At 55.9% G+C, this 19,925-nt stretch overlaps 1 protein-coding gene across 4 annotated transcripts in view; it reads left to right on the top strand.

Annotated features, from left to right (window-relative positions):
• LRRC20 (leucine rich repeat containing 20) overlaps positions 1-19,925 on the top strand; it is a 92,013-nt gene that overhangs the window by 51,365 nt on the left and 20,723 nt on the right. For 3 of the 4 annotated variants that reach the window (XR_006194425.1, XM_042908127.1, XM_042908126.1), the window contains exon 4: positions 9,395-9,562. The exons of the other annotated variant lie outside the window; for it this stretch is intronic. Coding sequence is in view for 2 of the 3 variants with exons in the window: in XM_042908127.1 (XP_042764061.1) it covers positions 9,395-9,562 (168 nt within the window). In the remaining variant the exon portion in view is untranslated. The remainder of the gene's footprint in view (positions 1-9,394; positions 9,563-19,925) is intronic. 4 annotated transcript variants of the gene reach the window in all.

The following is a 19,925-nucleotide window of genomic DNA, read 5'->3' as shown; positions in this document are numbered from 1 at the left end:
TGGTCACAAATACCTTCCTAGCAATCTGAAATAATCTTCTTTCCTTATTTGTCTTTGTTCCTTACCCACCGCACCCCCTCCCCACCCCCCCCCCCCCCCCGGCCCCACCGTCGGTGTGTAAATTGTTAAGGGAAGGAACTAGTGTTCGCCATGACTTCCCCCACAATCACGCAGGAGCTGCCATATGGGAGGTGCTGAGTGAGAGTGAAGGCTGTTTTGGTATCACTGTGTCTCAGTGACTTTCCCGTAAGTCATGTGTCCCAGCTGCATCCACCTTCTTCGTGATTTTCCCTTTCTGTTTCTGCTTTAAAGTTCGCTTTCAATTTTGGTTCCCATAAAGGCTCCAGAATCCAAGAACTAAGCCCCATGGGTATTGTACCTCCCTCACAGAAATTCCATTTATTGCATGCTTTTGCTTGCCAAAGATTATCCTTTTTTCATGTTCAAGTGCTGGGCTGAGCGCCTAGGGGGTGCTTAATGACTCACACATCACACAGCACCTCTGCCATTCACAGCCCCCTCAGGGCATCCTCTCAGCCCTGCTGTAAATGGGCAGGGAAGACCTCCTCATAGGGCTGTCCGGGGAGAGGGAGGGCCCACGGACACAGTAGGAGGTAGACTAGAACCAGCCCCTCCGGCTTCTGCCCCCTTCCCTCATTCAGCACGACATAAACAGGTTTGCTGAGTACCCTGAGAACAGATGTCGCAGAGATTCAGGATGCCACCCTGGAAAAAGCTGGGTACGCGAATGGCCCACTTCCTTTGGGGGGTGTGGCTGGGGTTCAAACCCTGGTATTGGGAGTTGGGAGAGGAAAGTCAAATATCTGGGGGGAGAGGTTGGGGTTCGACCTTGGACAAGTCATTTCCTCTCTCTGCAAACTGGGGGTAATAGGTTATGATAAAATGAAAATGCTGCTTGGCTGTAAACCCTTAGAACAAGTACCCGGAACATACTAGCGTCCATAGGCGTTAACTACCATTATTCATTTTTGTTAGAAGCCCCATACCCAGGGAGCTACACTTCTAGTGTCCAGCAGAAGAGCTCTTCCCTAGAATCCCTCCCCCACAAGCCGAGCGCTTTAGCACGTGCCGAATGCAGCAGACCAGGGAGCCTCTGGGTTCCCTTTGAAGCTCCGTAATGGAGAGTCTCCCCTTCCCTGCCAAGGTTCAGTCCAGCCTCGTTGATGACCTTGCTGCAGTTAAGGACCTGAACGCCAAGGGCATGAGCCCTGCCCACCCAGCTGCTACTCCCTCTACAACTTTTGCTCTTCAGAAAAGTTTCTGAACTGTGAGAGAGGCCGCCTTTCAGACAGATCCAGCCCCTCCTCCTCGCAGCTGAGTCTTTTCTGGGAGCCTGTTGCTGAAGAGACAGACTTCAGAGAGCAGCCTTCCCTGGGGAACATGAAGCCGGGACTAGGGGGTGATTTTGTATCCACAAGTCTGAATCTTTAGAGCAGCGATCTCCAGAGGATGCACCAAGCAATGACTTGGAAAGCTGCCTAAGTTCTCTTGAAGGAAAAAGGCAGGTCTCAAAAGAGTACATAGTCTATGATTGCATTTGTGTTTTTTAATGTTTTATTTATTTTTGAGAGAGCATGAGCAGGGGAGGGGCAGAGAGAGAGGGAGACAGAATCCGAAGCAGGCTCCAGGCTCTGAGCTTGTCGGCACAGAGCCTGATGCAGGGATTGAACTTGTGAAATGATGACCTGAGCTATAGACAGACGCTTAACCGACTGAGCCACCCAGGCGCCCCTGCCTTTTTGTTTTTTTAAACAATGCTGGTCCATCCATTAGTCTACCCATCTGTCCATCCATCTGTTAGTACGTACGCAGAAAAATATGGAAGATTGAATTCCAAACGACTCTGGTACTCCCTAGGGGTGGAAACACGTACAATTTTCATTTTTCTGTGTTCCATATTTTTGTGATGTCTGTATTTCTACGGTGAGCATGCACTGCCTTTGTAAGCAGAAAATACATTTAAAGGTAAACCAGCCGTACCGGTCAGGGTAGGCCAGTCTCGCATGAGGAACAAATAATCCCAAATCTCAGTGGCTAGAACAAGGATTGGAGTTACAGTTGGCACAGCGTCTGGTTTCTGTGAAAGCTATCAGCACCGCCCAGGGCTAGGCTCCCTGCCACCTTCAGTAGCGATTGAGGACTGGGCCGTGACTTTCCTCCAGCATGTAGCTCCACAGTAGCACATGCAGGGTCTGTGCACAGATGCCCCCTGTGTTCCGGGAGATTCGCAGATAAGGGAACGGGGAGATCTGATGACTGTCCCCTTTCCTCAGGGAATGGCAGGGTGGGGGGCATCCAGACACCAAGGTTAGGGCAAGGCTAGGTGGGGCCGCGGGGGAGCGGAATCTGAGGAAGATCAGCCCAGGGCTTCACCACCACCAGGTGGGGGAAGCTTTTCATCGGACTGATGTCATTTTCACCACTGCTCAGTGCGTCCCGCCGGATCTCTTTCTTGCTATTCAGTAGCTTTTCTCTGCACCTCTTTATCTTGCTCCAGCTGTGAGTCAAGAGCTCTGCCTACCCCCTTCCCTTGCGTGCTGTTAGTGTGAACTTCGCCCAGAGGCTTTTGTGAGATCACAGCCACTCCTCTTAGGGCTGGGGGAGGAGCAGGACAGGAACCCCCTCTGCCCGAGGTGGAGCCCAGAACTGCTGAACAGTACTTCCAGGTCCAGTAGATGCAAAGACCTGCCCCTAATCAAACCTCTGCTCGCTCCAGTTCCCAGGCACCCTGGGCAGGCCGCCACGCTTCTATAAAATGATTTATGTCCTTTCTCTTTCCTTCACCTTAGGAAAGGACAGAGTTAGTGTTTATTGAACACCCACCACATGCCAAGTGCTATACACATATCCCCTCCTTCAGTGTTCCTGGCAACACAGAGGTTAAGTTTTATCATCTCATTTTTTTCGAGATGAAGCGACTCAGAGAGGTTTGGTGATAGGCCCACCGTCACACAGCTAGTAAGTGGGGCAGCTAAAATCTGATACTGGATCTAGCTCCAAAAACATCATGGGCTGCCTCCAAAAGGGTAGGCAAAAGACTTTATAAGCAGTGTTGAATGGAGAGAATGATGGCTGAGATTGGAGAGGCTCAGACCGTGACAGATCCATGAAAGGCTCATTCGTCCAAGCTTTACAAAATGTCAAGTCCCTACATTTTGATGCCCCAGGTATCAGAAGGCCAAGACTGCTCCATCACCCAGCATGGTTAATTAAAAAGTACAAGCCCAACAAGGCATTCCTGTCTCCAGAAAGGTTTGCTCAAGAACCGCTCTGAACGGAGGGCTCTTCTTCCTAAGCTCTCTGACCCTCGTAACTTTCCATTTTGCCTCCATTTGGTTGTTCCGGAAAAGGGCAATACTCACTCCTGTCAGATTACACCTGACTGCTCACATTCATGCACACCGTGCTGCGGGGTTAGCCCTGTGCTAGGCTGGGAGCAGCGGGAAGCATTTGAGGAGTTTCTGGCCTAATCAGCCTACAGCAGTTCCTTTGTTTCTTGTCAAGTCTTTCCCGAGTGCCCTCTCTGTGTCAGGCCTTGTGCTGGGCACACAGGATACGAGGATGCATCTCAGGGGTCCTGGCCCTCGAGGGGTCTCTGGCCCGGCCTTGGGTCCTGGTTTGGTAACTCACTTGTCTTTTTCCTTGGAGTTCAACTTTAACGCTTCCGTGTCCTCTTTGGTGGACCATGCCGACACCGCCCGCCTGCCTGCCTGGGGTTCTTGCACCTCAGCCGGCTCTGCCTGCTTCCCCGTTTGCTGGGTTCCTCTGGCCCCTTCCTTCTCTCCCTGGCCCAGCAGTACCTGGTTACCCACCGCAGAGGAGCATTGCCTCTTCGGCCTGGGCTGTATCGATGAGACGTTGGAGCCAGGCCACACACATACCTACTTGCCATCCTCAGCATGATCTCCTCAAACCTGGACGTAAGCAGCAGGTACCCACCAGCCTACGAAGCAAACCTGTCTGAGGTGCAGGAAAGAAAGCCCCTCTGGTCATTCTGGATACCTCCGTTCAAGGATGTCGTGGCCCCTAAACTAGCCTCAGTAATGATGTCCACGTTGCTACCTTGAAAAGGGGTGAACGACGGCTGAGGGCTTCCTAGACTGGCCGTACCCCTCAGTTTTTGTGTTCGGGGCACTGGGCGGAGCCTTCCTGCAGCTCACCTTCCCAGACTAGATGGCCCGTCTCTACCGTCCCCGACTGACTGATGGCAGCGTGTTCTCATGCTGAGCAGCAGAGACGGCCGGCAAGTGAGGCTTCTGCTAGTCAGGGATGCTCCCTCGGGGTCCCTGCGGTGGGAGCAGGCTGTGGGGGTGGGGTGCCAGGTGAGGCCGCTGAGACCCCCAGGGAGCACCCCACCCACGGGCCCTGACTGTGCAGGCTACACAGGGAGGCAGGCTCCTGCAAGGCTCTCGGAAGCTGTCTGTAGCGGTGGATGCTTCGCACGGTACCCAGCCATCTTGGGGCTGTCCTTAGACCCACGCCCCGCAGGGTTTGATAAAAGGCTTTTTTTAAACAGCAGTCCTGAACATGTCAAAGGCTCAGGATTACAAAGCCAAGAAAGGGAAGATTCTCTTTCCCACCCACCGCAGCAGTTGTCCCAGTTGCCCCCCCCCCACCCCCGGCTGTGGGGTCTGGCCCTGGGGTATAAAGGGACAGGGCCAGCAGGTGGTGGGTCCCCTGACAGCTCGTGTGCTGTGCGGCTGTGATGCTGGGACTGTACTTGTCAGCTCCCCACTGGTCGGTGCTCCAGACACCTGCTCCCCAGAGGCCTCGGGACCCTGAGAGGCTGTCTGAAGCAGGAGAGGATGGTCTTGTGTTCACTATAGCTTCAGGCGAAGAGCGTTCTCTTCTCTTCCAAGCCCACGTTGGGGCAGTTAGGAATACGAGCTTAGCAGGCAACTCATTACTAATTGGATTACTGCATTCACCAGGTACCCGGCATGGTTTGCCTAACTGTCTGCCTACCCATCTGTCTCACATACTTACATAGCACTTGCTGTGTGCCTAGCACTGTTCAAAGCCTTTTTCGTGCCTTAACTCACTAAATTCACAGCAGCCCTGTAGCAGAGTCCGGTACTGTCCTCATCCTACAGACGAAGAGACTGAGGCAGAGGTAGATAAACAATTTGCCCAAGGTCACATAGTCTGGAAGGGGCGGAGTCCAACTCCGAACCCACAAACACCAGGCCCCAGAGCCTGGCTTTGTCACACCCCCGTGCCATATGGTCACTTAGCCACGGGAGGGGGCGGGGCTGTACCCCGATCTCACCGGTGTGGCCCAGCCGGTGAGGTCTGCCGGAGGAATGCGGCAGCAAGGCAGGGTCCAGTGCCCAGGTGTGAGGAAGCTTTCCCAGAGTTGGCATTCCCTGCCACGGCAATGAAACAAACCTGGGGACAGTTGAGAACGTTGGCCACCTCCCCGTGCATAACACCGACTGGCACCTGCCAGCGAGCTCGGCAAATGGAGCAGTGCCCTCAAAACTGCCCTCTTCGTCGCCAGCAGCGGCCCCGTGGAGGCCAGACCGGCTCCCTGAGTGGCCCACTGCAGGCCCCACCCGCACTTGGACTGTGAGTGGGGGATATGGGGGTGCGCTGGCAGCCAGACTGCCCAGAGGGTAGCAGGCACGTTCTTAGAAAAGGGGGGCTTAGGGAAACACACCCAACAGGAACTGAACAGCCGGGAAAACTGGGCCAGTTCTCGTCTGAGAACAAATGTCTGTTGCAGGCAGGTGGCTTCGGAGACACTTCATGAGGCAGCCACCCCCCTGCTTGGGATGCTCTGCCCACACACCCCTCCGCCGGTGTAAGTGCGCCTGGGGCCCAGATCCCTCATTTGGCAACAGCCTCCAGGGAGAAGTGAATAACACTGTTCTTCTGGAAAGTAATGTTTTTTTTTTCCCATTTTTATGTAATAACAAAGAACAACTCAGTTTGAAAAAAAACAATGTATAAGTGGAACGGAAGTTTGGCAGAATCGGGAGGCTGATACTCAGAATCGTTTATTTATTCATTCGTGCACTGGTCAGATACTGAGTACTCAGCATGTACCGGGCGCCGTGCTGTGGACACTTCTCTACGGCAGAGCAAAGCCCCGCTGTCGTGCGGCTCCCATTCTTGTGGACAGGTGGCCAGTGTACAAATAGGTCAGCAGAGTTAGGTGATGATGGTTGCTGTGGAGGTAAACACTGCAGGGGAGAGCACCCTGCTTTAGACAGGGTGACATTTGAGCAAGGACACACATGAAATGGTGCACAAGCACTGCGAATATACTGGTCAAGAACATTCTGGAAAGAGAAGACTACAAGTGCAAAGCAGCATGCTCGACGTGGCCGGCAGAGGCAAGCCCGGGAAGCACTGGACTGGACGCTTTCCCGCCTCTCTTCCAACACAGCGGCCTTATAACTGTGATCTGAATAGGGACATTTTCTGGTTTAAGGTGTGGCTATCTAACAGCCTGGCCGCTAGGGGTGTGCTGAGTTTGTGGGTGACAAGCGGTGGTTCTCTGGAGGTGGGAAAATGAGAGGCAGGCCAGCCAGGCCCCCTGCATTATCTGTTTGCTCCCTGGGTGAGGGGTGGGAAGAGTCATTGTGCATCAAGTATTTTCTGAGCGACCACAGGGTGCCCCTCAGAGGGCTGGACGTAGGGAACAAGATGAACCAGATACAGTTCTTGCCGGCCTGAGGCCCAGCGTGGCAGAGCAGGGGCCTGCGGGTGGCGTGGGTGCAGAGAGCCCATGGGCCGGGGCTCTGCTCTCACTGCCAAACCTTGGGAGGAGGCGTTGGCACCTGAGGGCAGCTCATCCCCCACAGCTCAGGGCTCTATCCTGGAGGGTCAGAGGGAGGAGCGTGGAGCACGGAGGGAGGAGCAGGGCCAGCCTGGTGGGGCCCAGTGCAAAATGAAAACGCAGGATCCTCTTTCAGAAAGCAGTGCCTTTAAAGGAACCATTAAAGGAACATAAGCTTTTTCTTTTTTCCGAGGTCTCTCTCAGGGTGTCGTGGTACTTCTTATTTGCTATTTAATGTCCTTCTAATTAAAGAGCAATCAAAACTTTAAATTATTAGCGTGGATTTTAACCATCTTTTTATTTATGTTCATTTATTTTTGAGAGAGAGAGAGACAGAGCACGAGCTGGGCAGGGCCAGAGAGAGACGGAGGCACAGAATCCGAAGCAGGCTGCAGGCTCTGAGCTGTCAGCGCAGAGCCCGACGCAGGGCTTGAACTCCCCAGCCGTGAGATCATGACCTGAGCCAAAGTCGGTCGCTTAACCAACTGAGCCATGCAGGCGCCCCTTATCATCCATCTTTATGCAGTACAAGGCCAGTTTTAGATGTGCGTATCAGAGCATTTAACTTGTGTGTAGTAAGATTACACAATTCATATTTTGTGACTCGTTTCTAGAGGGGGCCTTTTGTGGGCCAGGAGGACGAATTCAAGCCAGACTCAGGAAGGTTGTCAGGAGGAAGGCAGGAAGTGCAGCCTCTCGTCAGCGTCTAGGGTGTCCCTGCCCCCATGATGCAGGGCACGTGCACATGAACCTTCAGGCCTGACAGCCCCCACAGCACGCTGGACCTCCACGCTTTGTCCTGGCCGGGGACAGGATGTGGGGAGCTGCAGCCAGGCAGCTGAAGGATCTTTAAACCTCAGCCTCGGGATGTGTTCGAACCTGGGTCGGGGTGGGTGAGAGGCTCCCTCCTGCCTAGACTCATCCTCCAGCTGCCACCCACTGGACATACTTTGGTGATGCCAGCCAGGGGGCAGGGAGTGTGGGGGACAGCTGGCACCGTGCTCCAGCCGAGATGCCGTGGGCACACGTGCCCGGCTGATGTTCCTTGTGCCCAGGCCCCTGCCGGGGACAGAGAGCTCACACAGTTGCAGAGCAGGGGTGAAGAGGGGAAGACCAGCCTGCCTTGGGGCACCGGAGGCAGAAGAGCAGGCTGCTGAGAGGACCAGGCATGACCTGACACCCCATGACTCTGGCTCTTTGTAAGACACAGATTCCAGGATAAATTTATTAGGACTTTGAAGGTAGTTCGATCTCCGGTGTGGGACCCTCCTGAACCTAGGACCCCATGTGATTGCACTGGTCACAGACCCACAAAGCTGGCCCTGGGAAGAAGAGCTGAGGTCATTCCTCAGGTCACTTGGCATTTCTGGGCATCGGTTTCCTCTAGGTGAGACAAGATGACAGGGTTCACCTGAGTCACGTAGCAAAGGAGGGGCTCACTCAAGGTCACGTGTGGACAGGGGCTGGGAAAGCCCCGGAAACCAAGGCCTCCGCTGGCCCAGCCTCTTTATCTCGGGCTCACGGCAGTTCTGCCTCTCGGTCTCCCCCACACTCCAGCCGCCAGCCGGCTTCCGCTGCTCCCTTAGGTCCTTCCCTAATGTTAATTGAGCACCTACATGTGCCAGCCATGTGCTGGCGTATGCCTGGTCTTCACACAGCCCTGTGCTGTGATGGTAATAGCAGGGCATGTGAATGCGAACTTTGTGCCGGCCACCATGCCAGGTGCTTTACCCATGCTCCCGGATTCAAGCCTCCAACAACCCTGTGAGGCACTTACTATTATTAGTCCCTTCCTGTAGATGAACAAACTGAGACCTAATGTGGTTAGATAACTGAGTGAACAACTCTCAGGCAAGGTTTGAACCAGGCCGTGGGGACCCCCGATCCCCCCCACTCTTAAGCCCTGCGTTATGCTACCTCCCCGTTGACGCTTGGTTTCTGCCCCTCATGCCTGTCCTTGCCCAGGGCCCTCCAGGACCTCCCAAGGCTTCTCTCTGTAGAACACATTTCAGCTTCGGCTTCTACCATGGCCAGCCCTGCCTTAACCAGATCCCCAAGGGAGGGACTCCCATAGGCCCAGCTTACCTTCTTCCCGGGTTCCTGCATGGGTCACTGGCTGGCTTTCGGAGCAGCCGCTGTCAGGTGGGAACCCACGCTCATCTGGCCAGTTGGGGCTGAATAGGGGAGTGGGGTCACGTGACATAGAAAGACCTTGGCTGCCCCTGGCTGCTCCTTGAGCAGGGAGGGTGGTAGAAAGTGGTGTCCCTCAGCTGGGCTGTGGGTGTGGGTGTGTCCAGGGACCTGTCCGCCCAGAGTTGAGGCCTTGTCTGAGGAAGTGAGGAGCCAGCCCGTCCTGACCCTTTGTCTAAGCCACGCTTTGGTTGGGAGAGCCTTCCATTCTGGATCCCAAGGCGGGGAGCCCAGCTGGCATGGTGGGGCGGGCCCTCCTCCTGTGCACACATGCGGCAAGCCCCTTGAGGGGTCTGCCTCCATGGCTGGGGTTGCCTCTCTGCCTTCCTGGCCCAGGTGCCGCTGTCCCTGTCATCTGCCCCCATTCACCCGTCCTTCTCTTCCTTCCTCACACGGCAGAGCTCCGCCTGGAAGGGAACTTCCTGCACCGGCTCCCCAACGAGGTCAGTACCCTGCAGCACCTCAAGGCCATCGACCTCTCCCGGAACCAGTTCCGTGACTTCCCCGAGCAGCTCACTACCCTGCCAGCTCTAGAGACCATCAACCTGGAGGAGAACGACATTGTGGGTGAGCGGCCCCGGCCGTGTGGGCCCCGCGCCTCCCACTGTCTGCAGTTCCTCCCTCTGCCCTCCCTTTCCGCAGGGGCTCACGGGGTCACAGGGCACAGACATGGGGCTCCGGGGTCAGACTTGCACAGACATAAAGGCCAGGGTGAGCCTTCCAGTCTGAGACACCTGAGCACGGGGCACTGAGCCCGGGAAGGGAACCATTTTGAGGCCCTGCCACCTGCTGGGGCTGGGTTGCACACCTGGCAGGTAGAAGGCCTGGGCTTCCTCACAGCCTTCCCTGAACCAGCGGGCCACCCCGGTCTACGAGCTCTCTCTTGCATCTCCGTCTGCTGGTCTGGGCTGCCTCCCAGACCCTCCGGCTTGAACCTTATATACATCTCCTTCCACCTAAGTTCCCCATCTCCCTCCCTGGACTTCACAGTGAGCTCTTCACTGGTAGTGAGCAGGGGCCGCCAGGCAAATGTGTTCAGAGTAGGGCCTCTGTGCCTAACGTTGCACGCCTACACTCCCCCCAGGGAACCCGAGGGTCTCCGCCCTGGGTTCAGAGTGCCTTCTGCACACGGCAGGCCCAGCAGGTGGTCCTTTCCTCCTTGTGGGCAGTTCCCCCGGGCATCCTCTCCAGCTGCTCACCAGGGCCCCTCTGCCCTCCTCCTCGGCTCCCTCGTCTGGCTGCCTTGGCTCCCTCTTCAGCCCCTCTTCAGCCCTGTTTCTCGGGCCCTCTCACGTCACATCTGATGTTGGCAGTGTCAGTAATAACCCCCTCTGGTTCTGCTTTTACTTCTGTAATTGCTTTCACAGCCATTATGCCATTTGACTAAAAGCAAGAGCTTTCTAGTGGTTTGGAGCTGGATGGAGAGCGCCTGCCTCCCGCACGTGCTGAGTATCCCCTCTGTCGGGGATGCTGCCTGCAGGACCCTGGCCGGGGCGGGGGGTCAGGACCAGGTAACCTCTGAGGTTTGGAATCCGTTCTTTTACAGATGAGTAAACTGAGGCTCAGAGAAGTCATGAGAGCCCATCAGGTTGCACAGTGAGACTCCAGAAGTGCCAGGTCGAGTATACAAGACTTGGCTCCGTGTCTAGGATGGGGTTCCTTGTCTGGTCCCTGGGAAGGCCCTGGGGATGCACTCTGGTTTGGACTTTTCCCTCCCAAGACCAGGATCCCTGAGTGCCTTTGGCCCCGAGGTGGCTCCCCAGTCCCTTAAGCCCTTGTGCTGTCTTTAGGTGGAAGGAATGTGCCCAGAGGTGCTCTCCCTCCTGCGCTGGTGTGACTGACTGTGGTCTTGCCCTAAGCCCTTCCTTCTCAGCAGGCTCTCCTCACTGGGCCTTTCCTCCCCTGCCTCCTGTTCTTCAAGGCCATTCCTAATGCCTCTGTTTCCTTCTGCTACTTACTGAACGGAGCGGTTACCAAAGAGGGGCTCCTACGAGCTGATGCGGAGACCAGAACTGGGTTCATAGCTGCAGGCAGGCAGGCCAGGACAGGCCCTGGCAATTGGCTTCCCCCCTTCCTGACCGCAGCCTTGGAAGACTCCCATCACCTCTCTGTGCCTCAGCTTCTTCCCAGCTTTTAAACGGAGGTTCTCCCTCCACCCCCACTCCAGAAGGTAGCTTTGCCCTCAGCAGGGGAGCAGGGTGTGGGGGCCTCTGTCTGGCTGTAGTACGAAGTGAGCAGTCCGGGGTGGTACAGATCTCCCACTCCTTCCCCTCCCACCAGGCCACCCAGATCCCTCAGCAGCGACCGTTCCCGAAACAAAGATCGGCTGTTTTGACTCATTCTCCTGTATAGATATCTCTTCCTGTTTGTAAAGTGACAGTAATAACTACATGTGGGAGCTCCTTACAGTTTTCCAAGAATGCTCATGCACAGGCTCAAGGCCTATTTGATAGATGTAGAAACGCAGGTCTAAGAGATTTCCCCTAGCCTTCATGGCCAGGGGTATGTGGTATATCTGGCCAAGGGAAAGAGACATCAACCCCTGGGCTGTTTCCCAGCCAGTTCCACCTGTACAGAGCATCCTGCTGCCCAGCCTGGGTCCAGGCCCGGGGAATATGGACATGCTGGGGACTGCCCCTGTTCGGCAGAGGCCCCTGCTTTCCCCCAAGTGCGCAACAGCTCCCAGAGGTGCTCGACTGGGCCACGGCCTGCTCCACTGCGGGAGGCCTCGGGGGTTCTCCCACATGCCCCCCAGATGGAGAGAAGGGGCACATGGAGGCAACTGCTGTTCCCTTGCTGGAGTCTCCTCGCTTCCTTTTTCTCTCTCTGATCTATCCTAGTTACTTAGATTGCTTCTAACTCCCCAAAACAGCGGGAGGGCCAGGCCACAGTCTTCAGAGCCCGGCGGGATGGAGGAGGGCTTTAATCAGTGAGGAAGGTGAGGGCTACACAGTCCTTCATTACGGAAATACCTTTGCACTTTTTGCCAGCTGTAGCTCGTCTGCAGGATCTCATTGGGATAATTGTAGTAGGAGCTTAGGATGCCTTAAGAGTGACATATTTTTCCCCTTCAGGGCCCACAGAGGGTGTTAGAAACTGTTTTTCCCTGAGAAATAGATTTGAGATGCGTGAGTTGCCTTTAGGCTTTAGTTCAGCAAGCAGAGAGCAGGCAGCTCTGAAGCAAGCCCCCAGTGCAGCACAAGGAGACTCGGTGTGAAGGGGCTGCCCCTGAGGATACCTCCAGCCTGGCCCTTGGAAGCCCTGGAGGCTTGCGGCACCCTGGGAGGGGTCGAGGTCGACTCCTTTCATCTCCTGCTTTCTGGATAACGCAGCTGCCCGATATTCCTCCACTCTGGGCCAGAACCGGGGGGAGAGGAGAGAGGGTTGCAGTTCGCAGAGGGGGAAGGGATGGGCTAGGAAGGACAGGGACACTCGTGTCTGCTTTCTGATGCCAGCTGCCAGCAGGTCACGGTGCTGCTCCTTGGTGCCCAGCCGGAGCTGAGTGCGCTCAGGTCGTGTATCTGGGTAGCATTGGTGGCCCCGTTGCCGCCCCCTGTACTGAGAGTCGTCTGGTCTGTGTGTATGATGTCTCCATACCCTCCTCTCGGAGCTGCTCTGCTCCCCATCCCCACCCAGCATCGAGCAACGTGTCTGCCATTCAGCAGGTGCTCGGGTGGTTGAGAGCACTGAACTAGGCAGGAATTCCTAAGCCCCAAAGGCCCTCTGGAATTCCCGAGGCACGGCAGGGCAGATTGTTTCGAGTTGCCGGCTGTGACCCACTAACGAGCCCTGAAGCCAGATCAGATCCGAAGGTTGAGGCCAGAGCGTGATGGGCTGCATCACCTGTAGCATGGTAATGCTGCTTTGTGACTTCTAGTTCAGTTTCACGTACACACACAGACACGTGTACTGGGTTGTGATGTAAAAATGTATTTCTCACCGTGGGTCGTGATGAGGAAATGCCGGAAGCCACTCCCTTGAGTTGTCCTGCAGAGATCTGGGCTCTGTCCTCAGCCAGCCTAGCTACTTGTCCCCCGCAGCTCACACCGCCAGCCACACAATACAGCCCTCCCTTCGCTCTTCTCCACCCATGTCTCTGTCCATCACGGTCACCACCGTCTGCATCCTCCTGCTCACTAGTGGGGCTGGAGTGAGGACAGGCAGGGAGGCTTGGCTGAGGAGACGAGCTCACCACCCAAGTACAGAGTCAGGTAGATGATGGGTTCAGGGCCACCTGTTTATCCCCACCCATCCCCCCTCACCACCCTACTGGCCTGCACTCTCAGTCTGAAAGTCCCTCCTCATGTCTTATCATTTTCTCTGCCTGCCCACCCCCCCACCCCGGGGCTGCAGGTCTGGGCCAGGTTCAGGTGAACGTGAAGTCATGCAGATCAAGAGGCCTCGACCCTCCCCGCTGGCCGCCAGGCACACACACAGTAGCAGATGCCCCCGTCCAATGGGTGGCTGCCTGGGTCCTGGAGACAAGCCTACCAGGACATAGTTGTTTTCTCTAGGTGCTCCCGAGAGGAAGAAGAGGATTTGTAGCTCAGAGTATTTATTCAGACAGCAGCGAGTTAACAGGTTTCTGGGATACGGGATGGCCCCTCTATTTTCCAAACCAGAAAGTGGCGGATGGGCGCTTCTAAGTTTTTATAGACAAGACTCCCTGGGGCAAAGTGGTCTCTGGAGAAGAAATAAGAGCTGCCACGATGAATGAGGTGCAGGCCCTGACCTCAGGCCGCTTACAGGCTGTGAGGGAGGTGTGAGTGCAGGCAGGTGGTAAACCACCACATGAGAGAGAAGTCATGGTCAGGATGCCGACCATGCCAGGGGGAGGATCCGGGCAGAGGGTGGCCGGCCACGTGTCCTTGGAAGGTGGGGCTCCCAGGAGAGGCCGGGGAGGGTTTCAGAGGAGGTGGAGATGCTTAGTCACCGTGGGCGGTGACATGAGGATGGGACGGATCACTCTTCCTGTGAAAACCCGGGAACCAGCTCCCTCACCCTGGCAGCTGCCACCCGTGACTCGAAGGTGGAGGCAGGAACCACATAAAGGCCACAGGAGAACCTGCTCCCGCACGGCAGTTGGTCGTACTCCTGGAACATGTGGGGGTGCGGACAAAATCAAGTAGTTAGGAGACTTCAATTTGCTAAGCAGGGGGCTTTTTCAGTTAAGCTGGAATCAATTTTCCATAACCCTCAGTTCACTGGGGTTTTTCCCAGCGTTCCAGAGAGAGCCGGAGATCAGAGGAAGACAAGCTTCTGCTAAGAATTTAACAGGGCAGTAGCACTATGGAGGCAAAAGCCAAGTGTCTGTATCACGCAGAGCAGCTTTGGGCCTCCTCTGCTTCATCCTCCCCTCGGGCCGTTTCACTTCTTACCATCGAAGCCAGTAGTTCTCAGAGTGGGGTCTCTGGGCAGCACCCGAGAACCTGTTAGAAATGCACAGCCTCCAGCCCCAGACCTCCTCAATCAGAAATGGGGAGAGGAGGGGGCAATTTGTGTTCACCGGCCCCCACCCACAGGCGATAGGGATGTGTGCTGAAGTTCGAGAACCCCTGCTCAAGGCTCCGGCTTCGCAAAGTGTCGTCTACTGACCCGCAGCGGGGGCATCACCTGGGAGCTCGTTAGAAGCGCAGACCCTCGGGCTCCACCTCACTCCTCCGGGGTCAGAATCTGCACCTGAGCAAGGTCCCCAAGTGGTTTCTGTGCACAATGCAGGCTGGTCCAGGGCCGTTCCCTAAAGCCCCAGGTGCCATCTCAGGGCCGCTGTCTGTGCTGTGGGGCCCCCCAGTCCCCCCAAGCACGATTGGCTCTCCAAGCCTCACAGAATCCCACAGGGCACACGCCACAGACCCCACATCCGAACCCCCCTGGAGTGTTGGCGAAAGAGGAAGGCTCCCAGGTCCGCTGTCAGACCTACTGAATCACAGTTTCTGTGGATGGGCCCGGGGTCTCCATTTCTAACAAGTGACCTAGGCCGGGGCAGTAGCGTGTTCATTGAGAATCTGTGCCCCTGCCCCCCACCTCTGGACTTCAGTCTCTTGTTGTAGTTTATCCGGGCCATGCGCCAGCCCTCAGACGTAAGGTTTCCACAAGTACAGGACGCTCGTCCTGCAGTACAAGGATGGGAGTGGGGGCGCCGTGGGGATTCGGAGGGAGCACGCCTGGCCTAAGGGGTCACCAGCACCCCTTCTGTGGCCCGGTGTGTCACAGGGGGCCTGGGCCCTGTATCCTAGCGTCCTCCCCCTTCTCTGACAGGCAGGGGCAGACAGATCCTTCCAGAGAGCCACAGCGGCACTCTGGCCTTCATCAAGAGAAGTCCTCCAGAACGCAGCCTCTGCTGTCCTCCTAGGCTGGGGGCACAGATGCCCGCCAAGACCTCAGGATCGCCCTCCCTTGATGTTCACACAGCTGTTCCAGCCTCACCCTGTTGCACAGAATAAACTGGTCAATGTCACAGGGGCAGAGGGAACACAACTTTGATTCACTTGGGGGGCTCTAGCAGGCTGCCCAGCTGTGAGAGGTTCTGTAGGCTCCGGTTGCTGTGTGGGGGTGGGGTGGAAGCGCTGAGGGAGTGGTGGGCGTGGAGGTGGGCAGAGGAGGACTTCCTGGAGGAGGGGACCCAGTGAGACTGGTCCTTCTCTACCGCACAGCCCCCTGTCCCTCTAGTGGGAAGAGAGGGAAGTCTCACTAGTTCTTCCCCTAGAACCCAGAAAAAAAAATTTTTTTTTTAAGTGTATTTATTTATTTTGGGAGAGAGAGAGTGAGCAGGGGAGGGACAGAGAGAGGGAGACAGAAAATCCCAAGCAGGCTCCGTGCTATCAGCACAGAGCCTGACACTTGACCTGAACTAAAACCAAGAGTCTGACACTCAACCGACTGAGCCACCCAGGCGCCCCCAGAAAATGTTTTTATTTTTTTTATTTTTTAACATTTATTTAGTTTTGAGAGAGAAAAAGAGAGAGCACGAGCCGGGGAGGGATAGAGAGAGGGGGAGACACAGAAACTGAAGCAGGCTCCAGGCTCTGAGCTGTCATCACAGAACCCAACGCGGGGCTTGAACCCACAAACCATGAGATCATGACCAGAGCCAAAGTCGGACACTTAACCAACTGAGCCACCCAGGCGCCCCTGCCCTGCGCCCCCTGAAAATGTTCTTTAAGCAGAGAAAACCCTGGAAGAGCAGAAGTGGAAATAATACTCTATTTCATCTAAAGAGACAAAAGTAGACAAACTTCTCATAATCTCATAGCTAGCACGCCTAGCACAGCTCCTCTGTAATTTACCTCGTTTAATTTGCTCAAGCCTGTCTTCTGGAAAGGAGGTGTTATCACCACTTGACAGCTGAGAAGAGAGGCTCACAGAGGGGACGCAGCCTGCACAAGGACGTGGTGGAGATGGGATTTTAAGCCAGGTGTTTGGTCATCCCCGCCCATGTGTCTTTGGTGTTCCAGAGCCTGTCCGGTCTTCATTTGATGGGAGAGGAGGGGGTGGGTCGCTGTGTGCAGAAACAGGTGCCGGATGCCACGTGGCTGGTAGGCACCCGTAAACAAGTTGGCAGGTGGCAGAGGGATGGCTGTCCCCCACTGGCCTCACTCAGCCCTGGAAAGAGGGCCGGAGCTGTAGAGAAAGCTCGCCCTGGGAGAGGGCCCACCGCAAGGCCTCATTAGCTGGTGGTTTGCAAGAGGCTGGTTAGCAAACGTACTTCCTGTAGACGTGAAGGGCCTGTCAGCCCCTGAGACAGGTCAAAGCTGAGAAGTTGGCCTCCCGGCCTCCTCCTCCATGAAGCTGCCAGGCTCTGTTGGGGGTGGGGGCTGGTCTAATCTGAATAGGGATGAGCAACACGCTGCTCTGTCAGCGGGCTGTGCCCAGAGCTGCAAAAGTAACTCGTGAAATCAGCAGGTTGTATCTTGTGAGCGCCTCCATTTTCCACCTGGTACCACTTGGGGTTTAGCCAGGCCACGGTCCTGGTTGATCGGAACTGCCAGGCCAGGGAGAGACTGTGCCAAGGCCTCAAGGGCTTTGAGAGGTCAGGCATGCCGCCCACCCTGCAGGCCCATCGGCGCTCAATACGATGAGGAGGCGGCAAGTGGGGAATCTCGGCCAAAGCAAATGCGTCTGGACACCAGGCCCTGCCTGCCGGCAGACCGGGCAGTGGCATAAGTGGGGGGCTTGGCTCTTAGCTTTCCAGGGCAGGTGCTTGATCTGTCAGTGCCGGCTGCCCTCCGAACTTCCCCTGGGCCCAAGACGCAGCTTGAACCACAAGCAGGGAAGGCTTCTTAGAGTTTCCCCAGGCCTGCCTGCCTGTCTTCGCTCCGGAGAGAAGGGTGATATCACCCCATGGTGATAACAAAAGCAGAAGTCAGGGCAGACTCCTCTTCACCTCCTTCTGCCCCTCTCCTGGTGGGCTGGGGCCCCCTCCAAGGTAAAGAGCCTCTGAATTGGACTCCACTCAACCCTGACCGTGCTCCCGTCGTCCCTCCTCTCCTTTGGCCTCTCAGAGTTTCATAGCAGAAAAGGCACAGGTCCAAAGCCCCACTTACATCGTTGGCATGAACACGTCCCCTCCCCTCTGCACATCTCTGTTTCATCCCTGCTGCACAGTGGGGAGGATGGTTCCACCCTTTGGAGCTGGTGTCAGGGTCCACTGTGGTCACTTCCCACCAGCTGCTTGTCCTGCCATTCAGCCAGCCTGGAGTCCTGACTGCGTGCTGCCTGCTCAGCCTCCTCCCCTACTCCTTGCCCTTCAGCCTGCTGGGCCTCCTGCACTTACCCAGGGACCAGGACAGAGGAGGCAGGGGACATTGCTAAAAGGTTGGATAGAGGCTAATTAGTGGGCCACAGCATCCAGGGCAGGGCTCAGCTGGCCAAGAAAGGTTTGCCAAATTCTCAGAGGATTCTGAGAATTGCAGCACTTACCCAGGTCCCCAGGAACCCACCTCGCCTACCCTACCAGACACACACACACCCTGAAGCAGGCTGCTGTGCCATTTCTGGTCCCACTCTTGCTTCCGGGCAGGAAGGTAGTAGCTGGGAAGAGGGAATGACCACTGTGTGCAGGCTTTAAGGCTGGCAGGTCTGGGAGGACCCTTTTCTCCTGAGCTTGGATCTAGGGCTCCAAACCTGTCTGGGGGAAAATGTAGCCAGTCCCCTCCCTGGGCACTGGGTTCAGACTTCTCTTGAGCACAGCTAGCTGAGAGCAGTCGGAGCCTTACCCTGTCCCCTCCCCTCCAAGCACTGTCAGGGGTCATGGAGGAGAATGACTTGCCCTCAAGGTGGCAGCTTGCCTGAGCGCCACCGCAGACTCATGCTGTCTCCCAGAATGCCCTTGTCCAGCGTGACAGTACCAGGCTGTGCCCATGGGCAGCGAGCGGTGGTGCACGCATCCCTCGAGCTGGCGAACAGCTTGGGGAGGTAATCGTCACACAGCGCAGGGAGTGCTGGCCGCCCGTGGAGCCAGGAGGTGGGACAGGCTGGGAGTAAACAGGCTTTAGCAGCAATTAGTGCAAGTTAGACATGGCCCCCAGATGTGATGGGGGGGAGCTCCTGTTTGCAACCCCTGCTCACGTGTCTGCCCACAGGGAACGAGCAAGTGGAGCTCTGACCAAAAGACCTCTCACACACTTGGTCTCTGCCCAAATGGAATAGGATTCTCCGTGCCAGACACGGTAGTAAAGCCTTGGTTACTTGAAACCTCCAATTACCCGAGATGCTCTTGGCATTCTGTTGGTGGCACACAGGCGAACAGCAAGAAAAGAGTTATTTGACGTTTGTTTAAAACAAAACACTTGCATGCTCCGCTGGGCAGCCAGCCAGTCTTCTGTCCCTGTCCAGAGTGCTGGAGAGTAGCTCCTGTGCTCCAAACCTCAGAGCTCAGGGAACGAGGCTTGCAGGAGCATAGGCATGAATTTAGGCAGTGGATCTGTTCATTCATTCACCAGTGGTCATTTTTTTGGTTGAACAGCTTGCTGTGTGGCAGGCACTATGCTAGAGACAGATGGGATGGACAAGCCATGTTCCCCAGTCTCCTGGGGCTTGTGGCACGGCCAGTTACACTAGCTGATAACTCACTGACCATTAACTTCACATCTGATCCTCTCTAACGACTTTTTGAGTATGCTCTTGGCTAATCCTCATGACAACCTTATAAGGCAGACAGTTATTCTCCCCAGGGGAGGAAACCAAGGCATAGGGAAGTTAAGTACCTTGGCCATGGCCATGCTGCCTAGGCAGAGAGCCAGGGTTCCAACCCAAGCAGTCTTGCTCCAGAACTTCAGCTGTTCAGGACAGTGCTCGGCATAGGGAGAGATTTTTGCTGCAGGAAGATAGAAAGCCACAACAGAGTTACAGCGGAAGCACATAAATTTGGTTGGAAGGAAGCTCCCTTGGGGTGCATAGTAGGGTCTAAGATGATGAGGCAGGATTCCCTAGACCATGTAGGCTGTCAGCCCCGCTCCTGAAAGCTCTGCCTCACAGAGCAGAACAGCTGGCAGCATCCCAGGACGGAAGGGCTGTATGCGTACTTTCACTGGATTCTCCCGTCAAGCCTCATTCGTACGTCCAGCAGCACTCGAGCCAGCTGCCCATTCACACCATCTGGGGAGCTTTTAAAAACCCTCATGTCCAGACCACACTCCACGCCAGTTAAAACAGAATCTCTCACGGTGGGCTTGGGCCTTGACGATTTTCTCAAGCTCCCCAGATGGTTCCAGTGTGCAGGCGTGATAGAACCGCTGAGCCAGAACCTTCCATCAGTGCCCACATTCCGTCATGAGGAAGCCGCAACCTCCCTCCTCCTCCCGGTGTCTGTCTCTGTGTGTGTCTGTAGCTACATCAGGATGAGAAAAGCGACAGCCTGGCCCTGACCGCTGGGCTTGGCTGGGAGAGTGGCAGGGGTGAGCTCTGTGGACTTGCATCTTTCCCTTGGGGT

The sequence above is a fragment of the Panthera leo genome, chromosome D2, assembly GCF_018350215.1.
Source record: "Panthera leo isolate Ple1 chromosome D2, P.leo_Ple1_pat1.1, whole genome shotgun sequence".
NCBI classification, from domain to species: Eukaryota; Metazoa; Chordata; class Mammalia; order Carnivora; family Felidae; genus Panthera; species Panthera leo.
The sequence above is the reverse complement of the archived record's forward strand: the minus strand, read 5'-3'. Positions and strand labels throughout refer to the sequence as shown.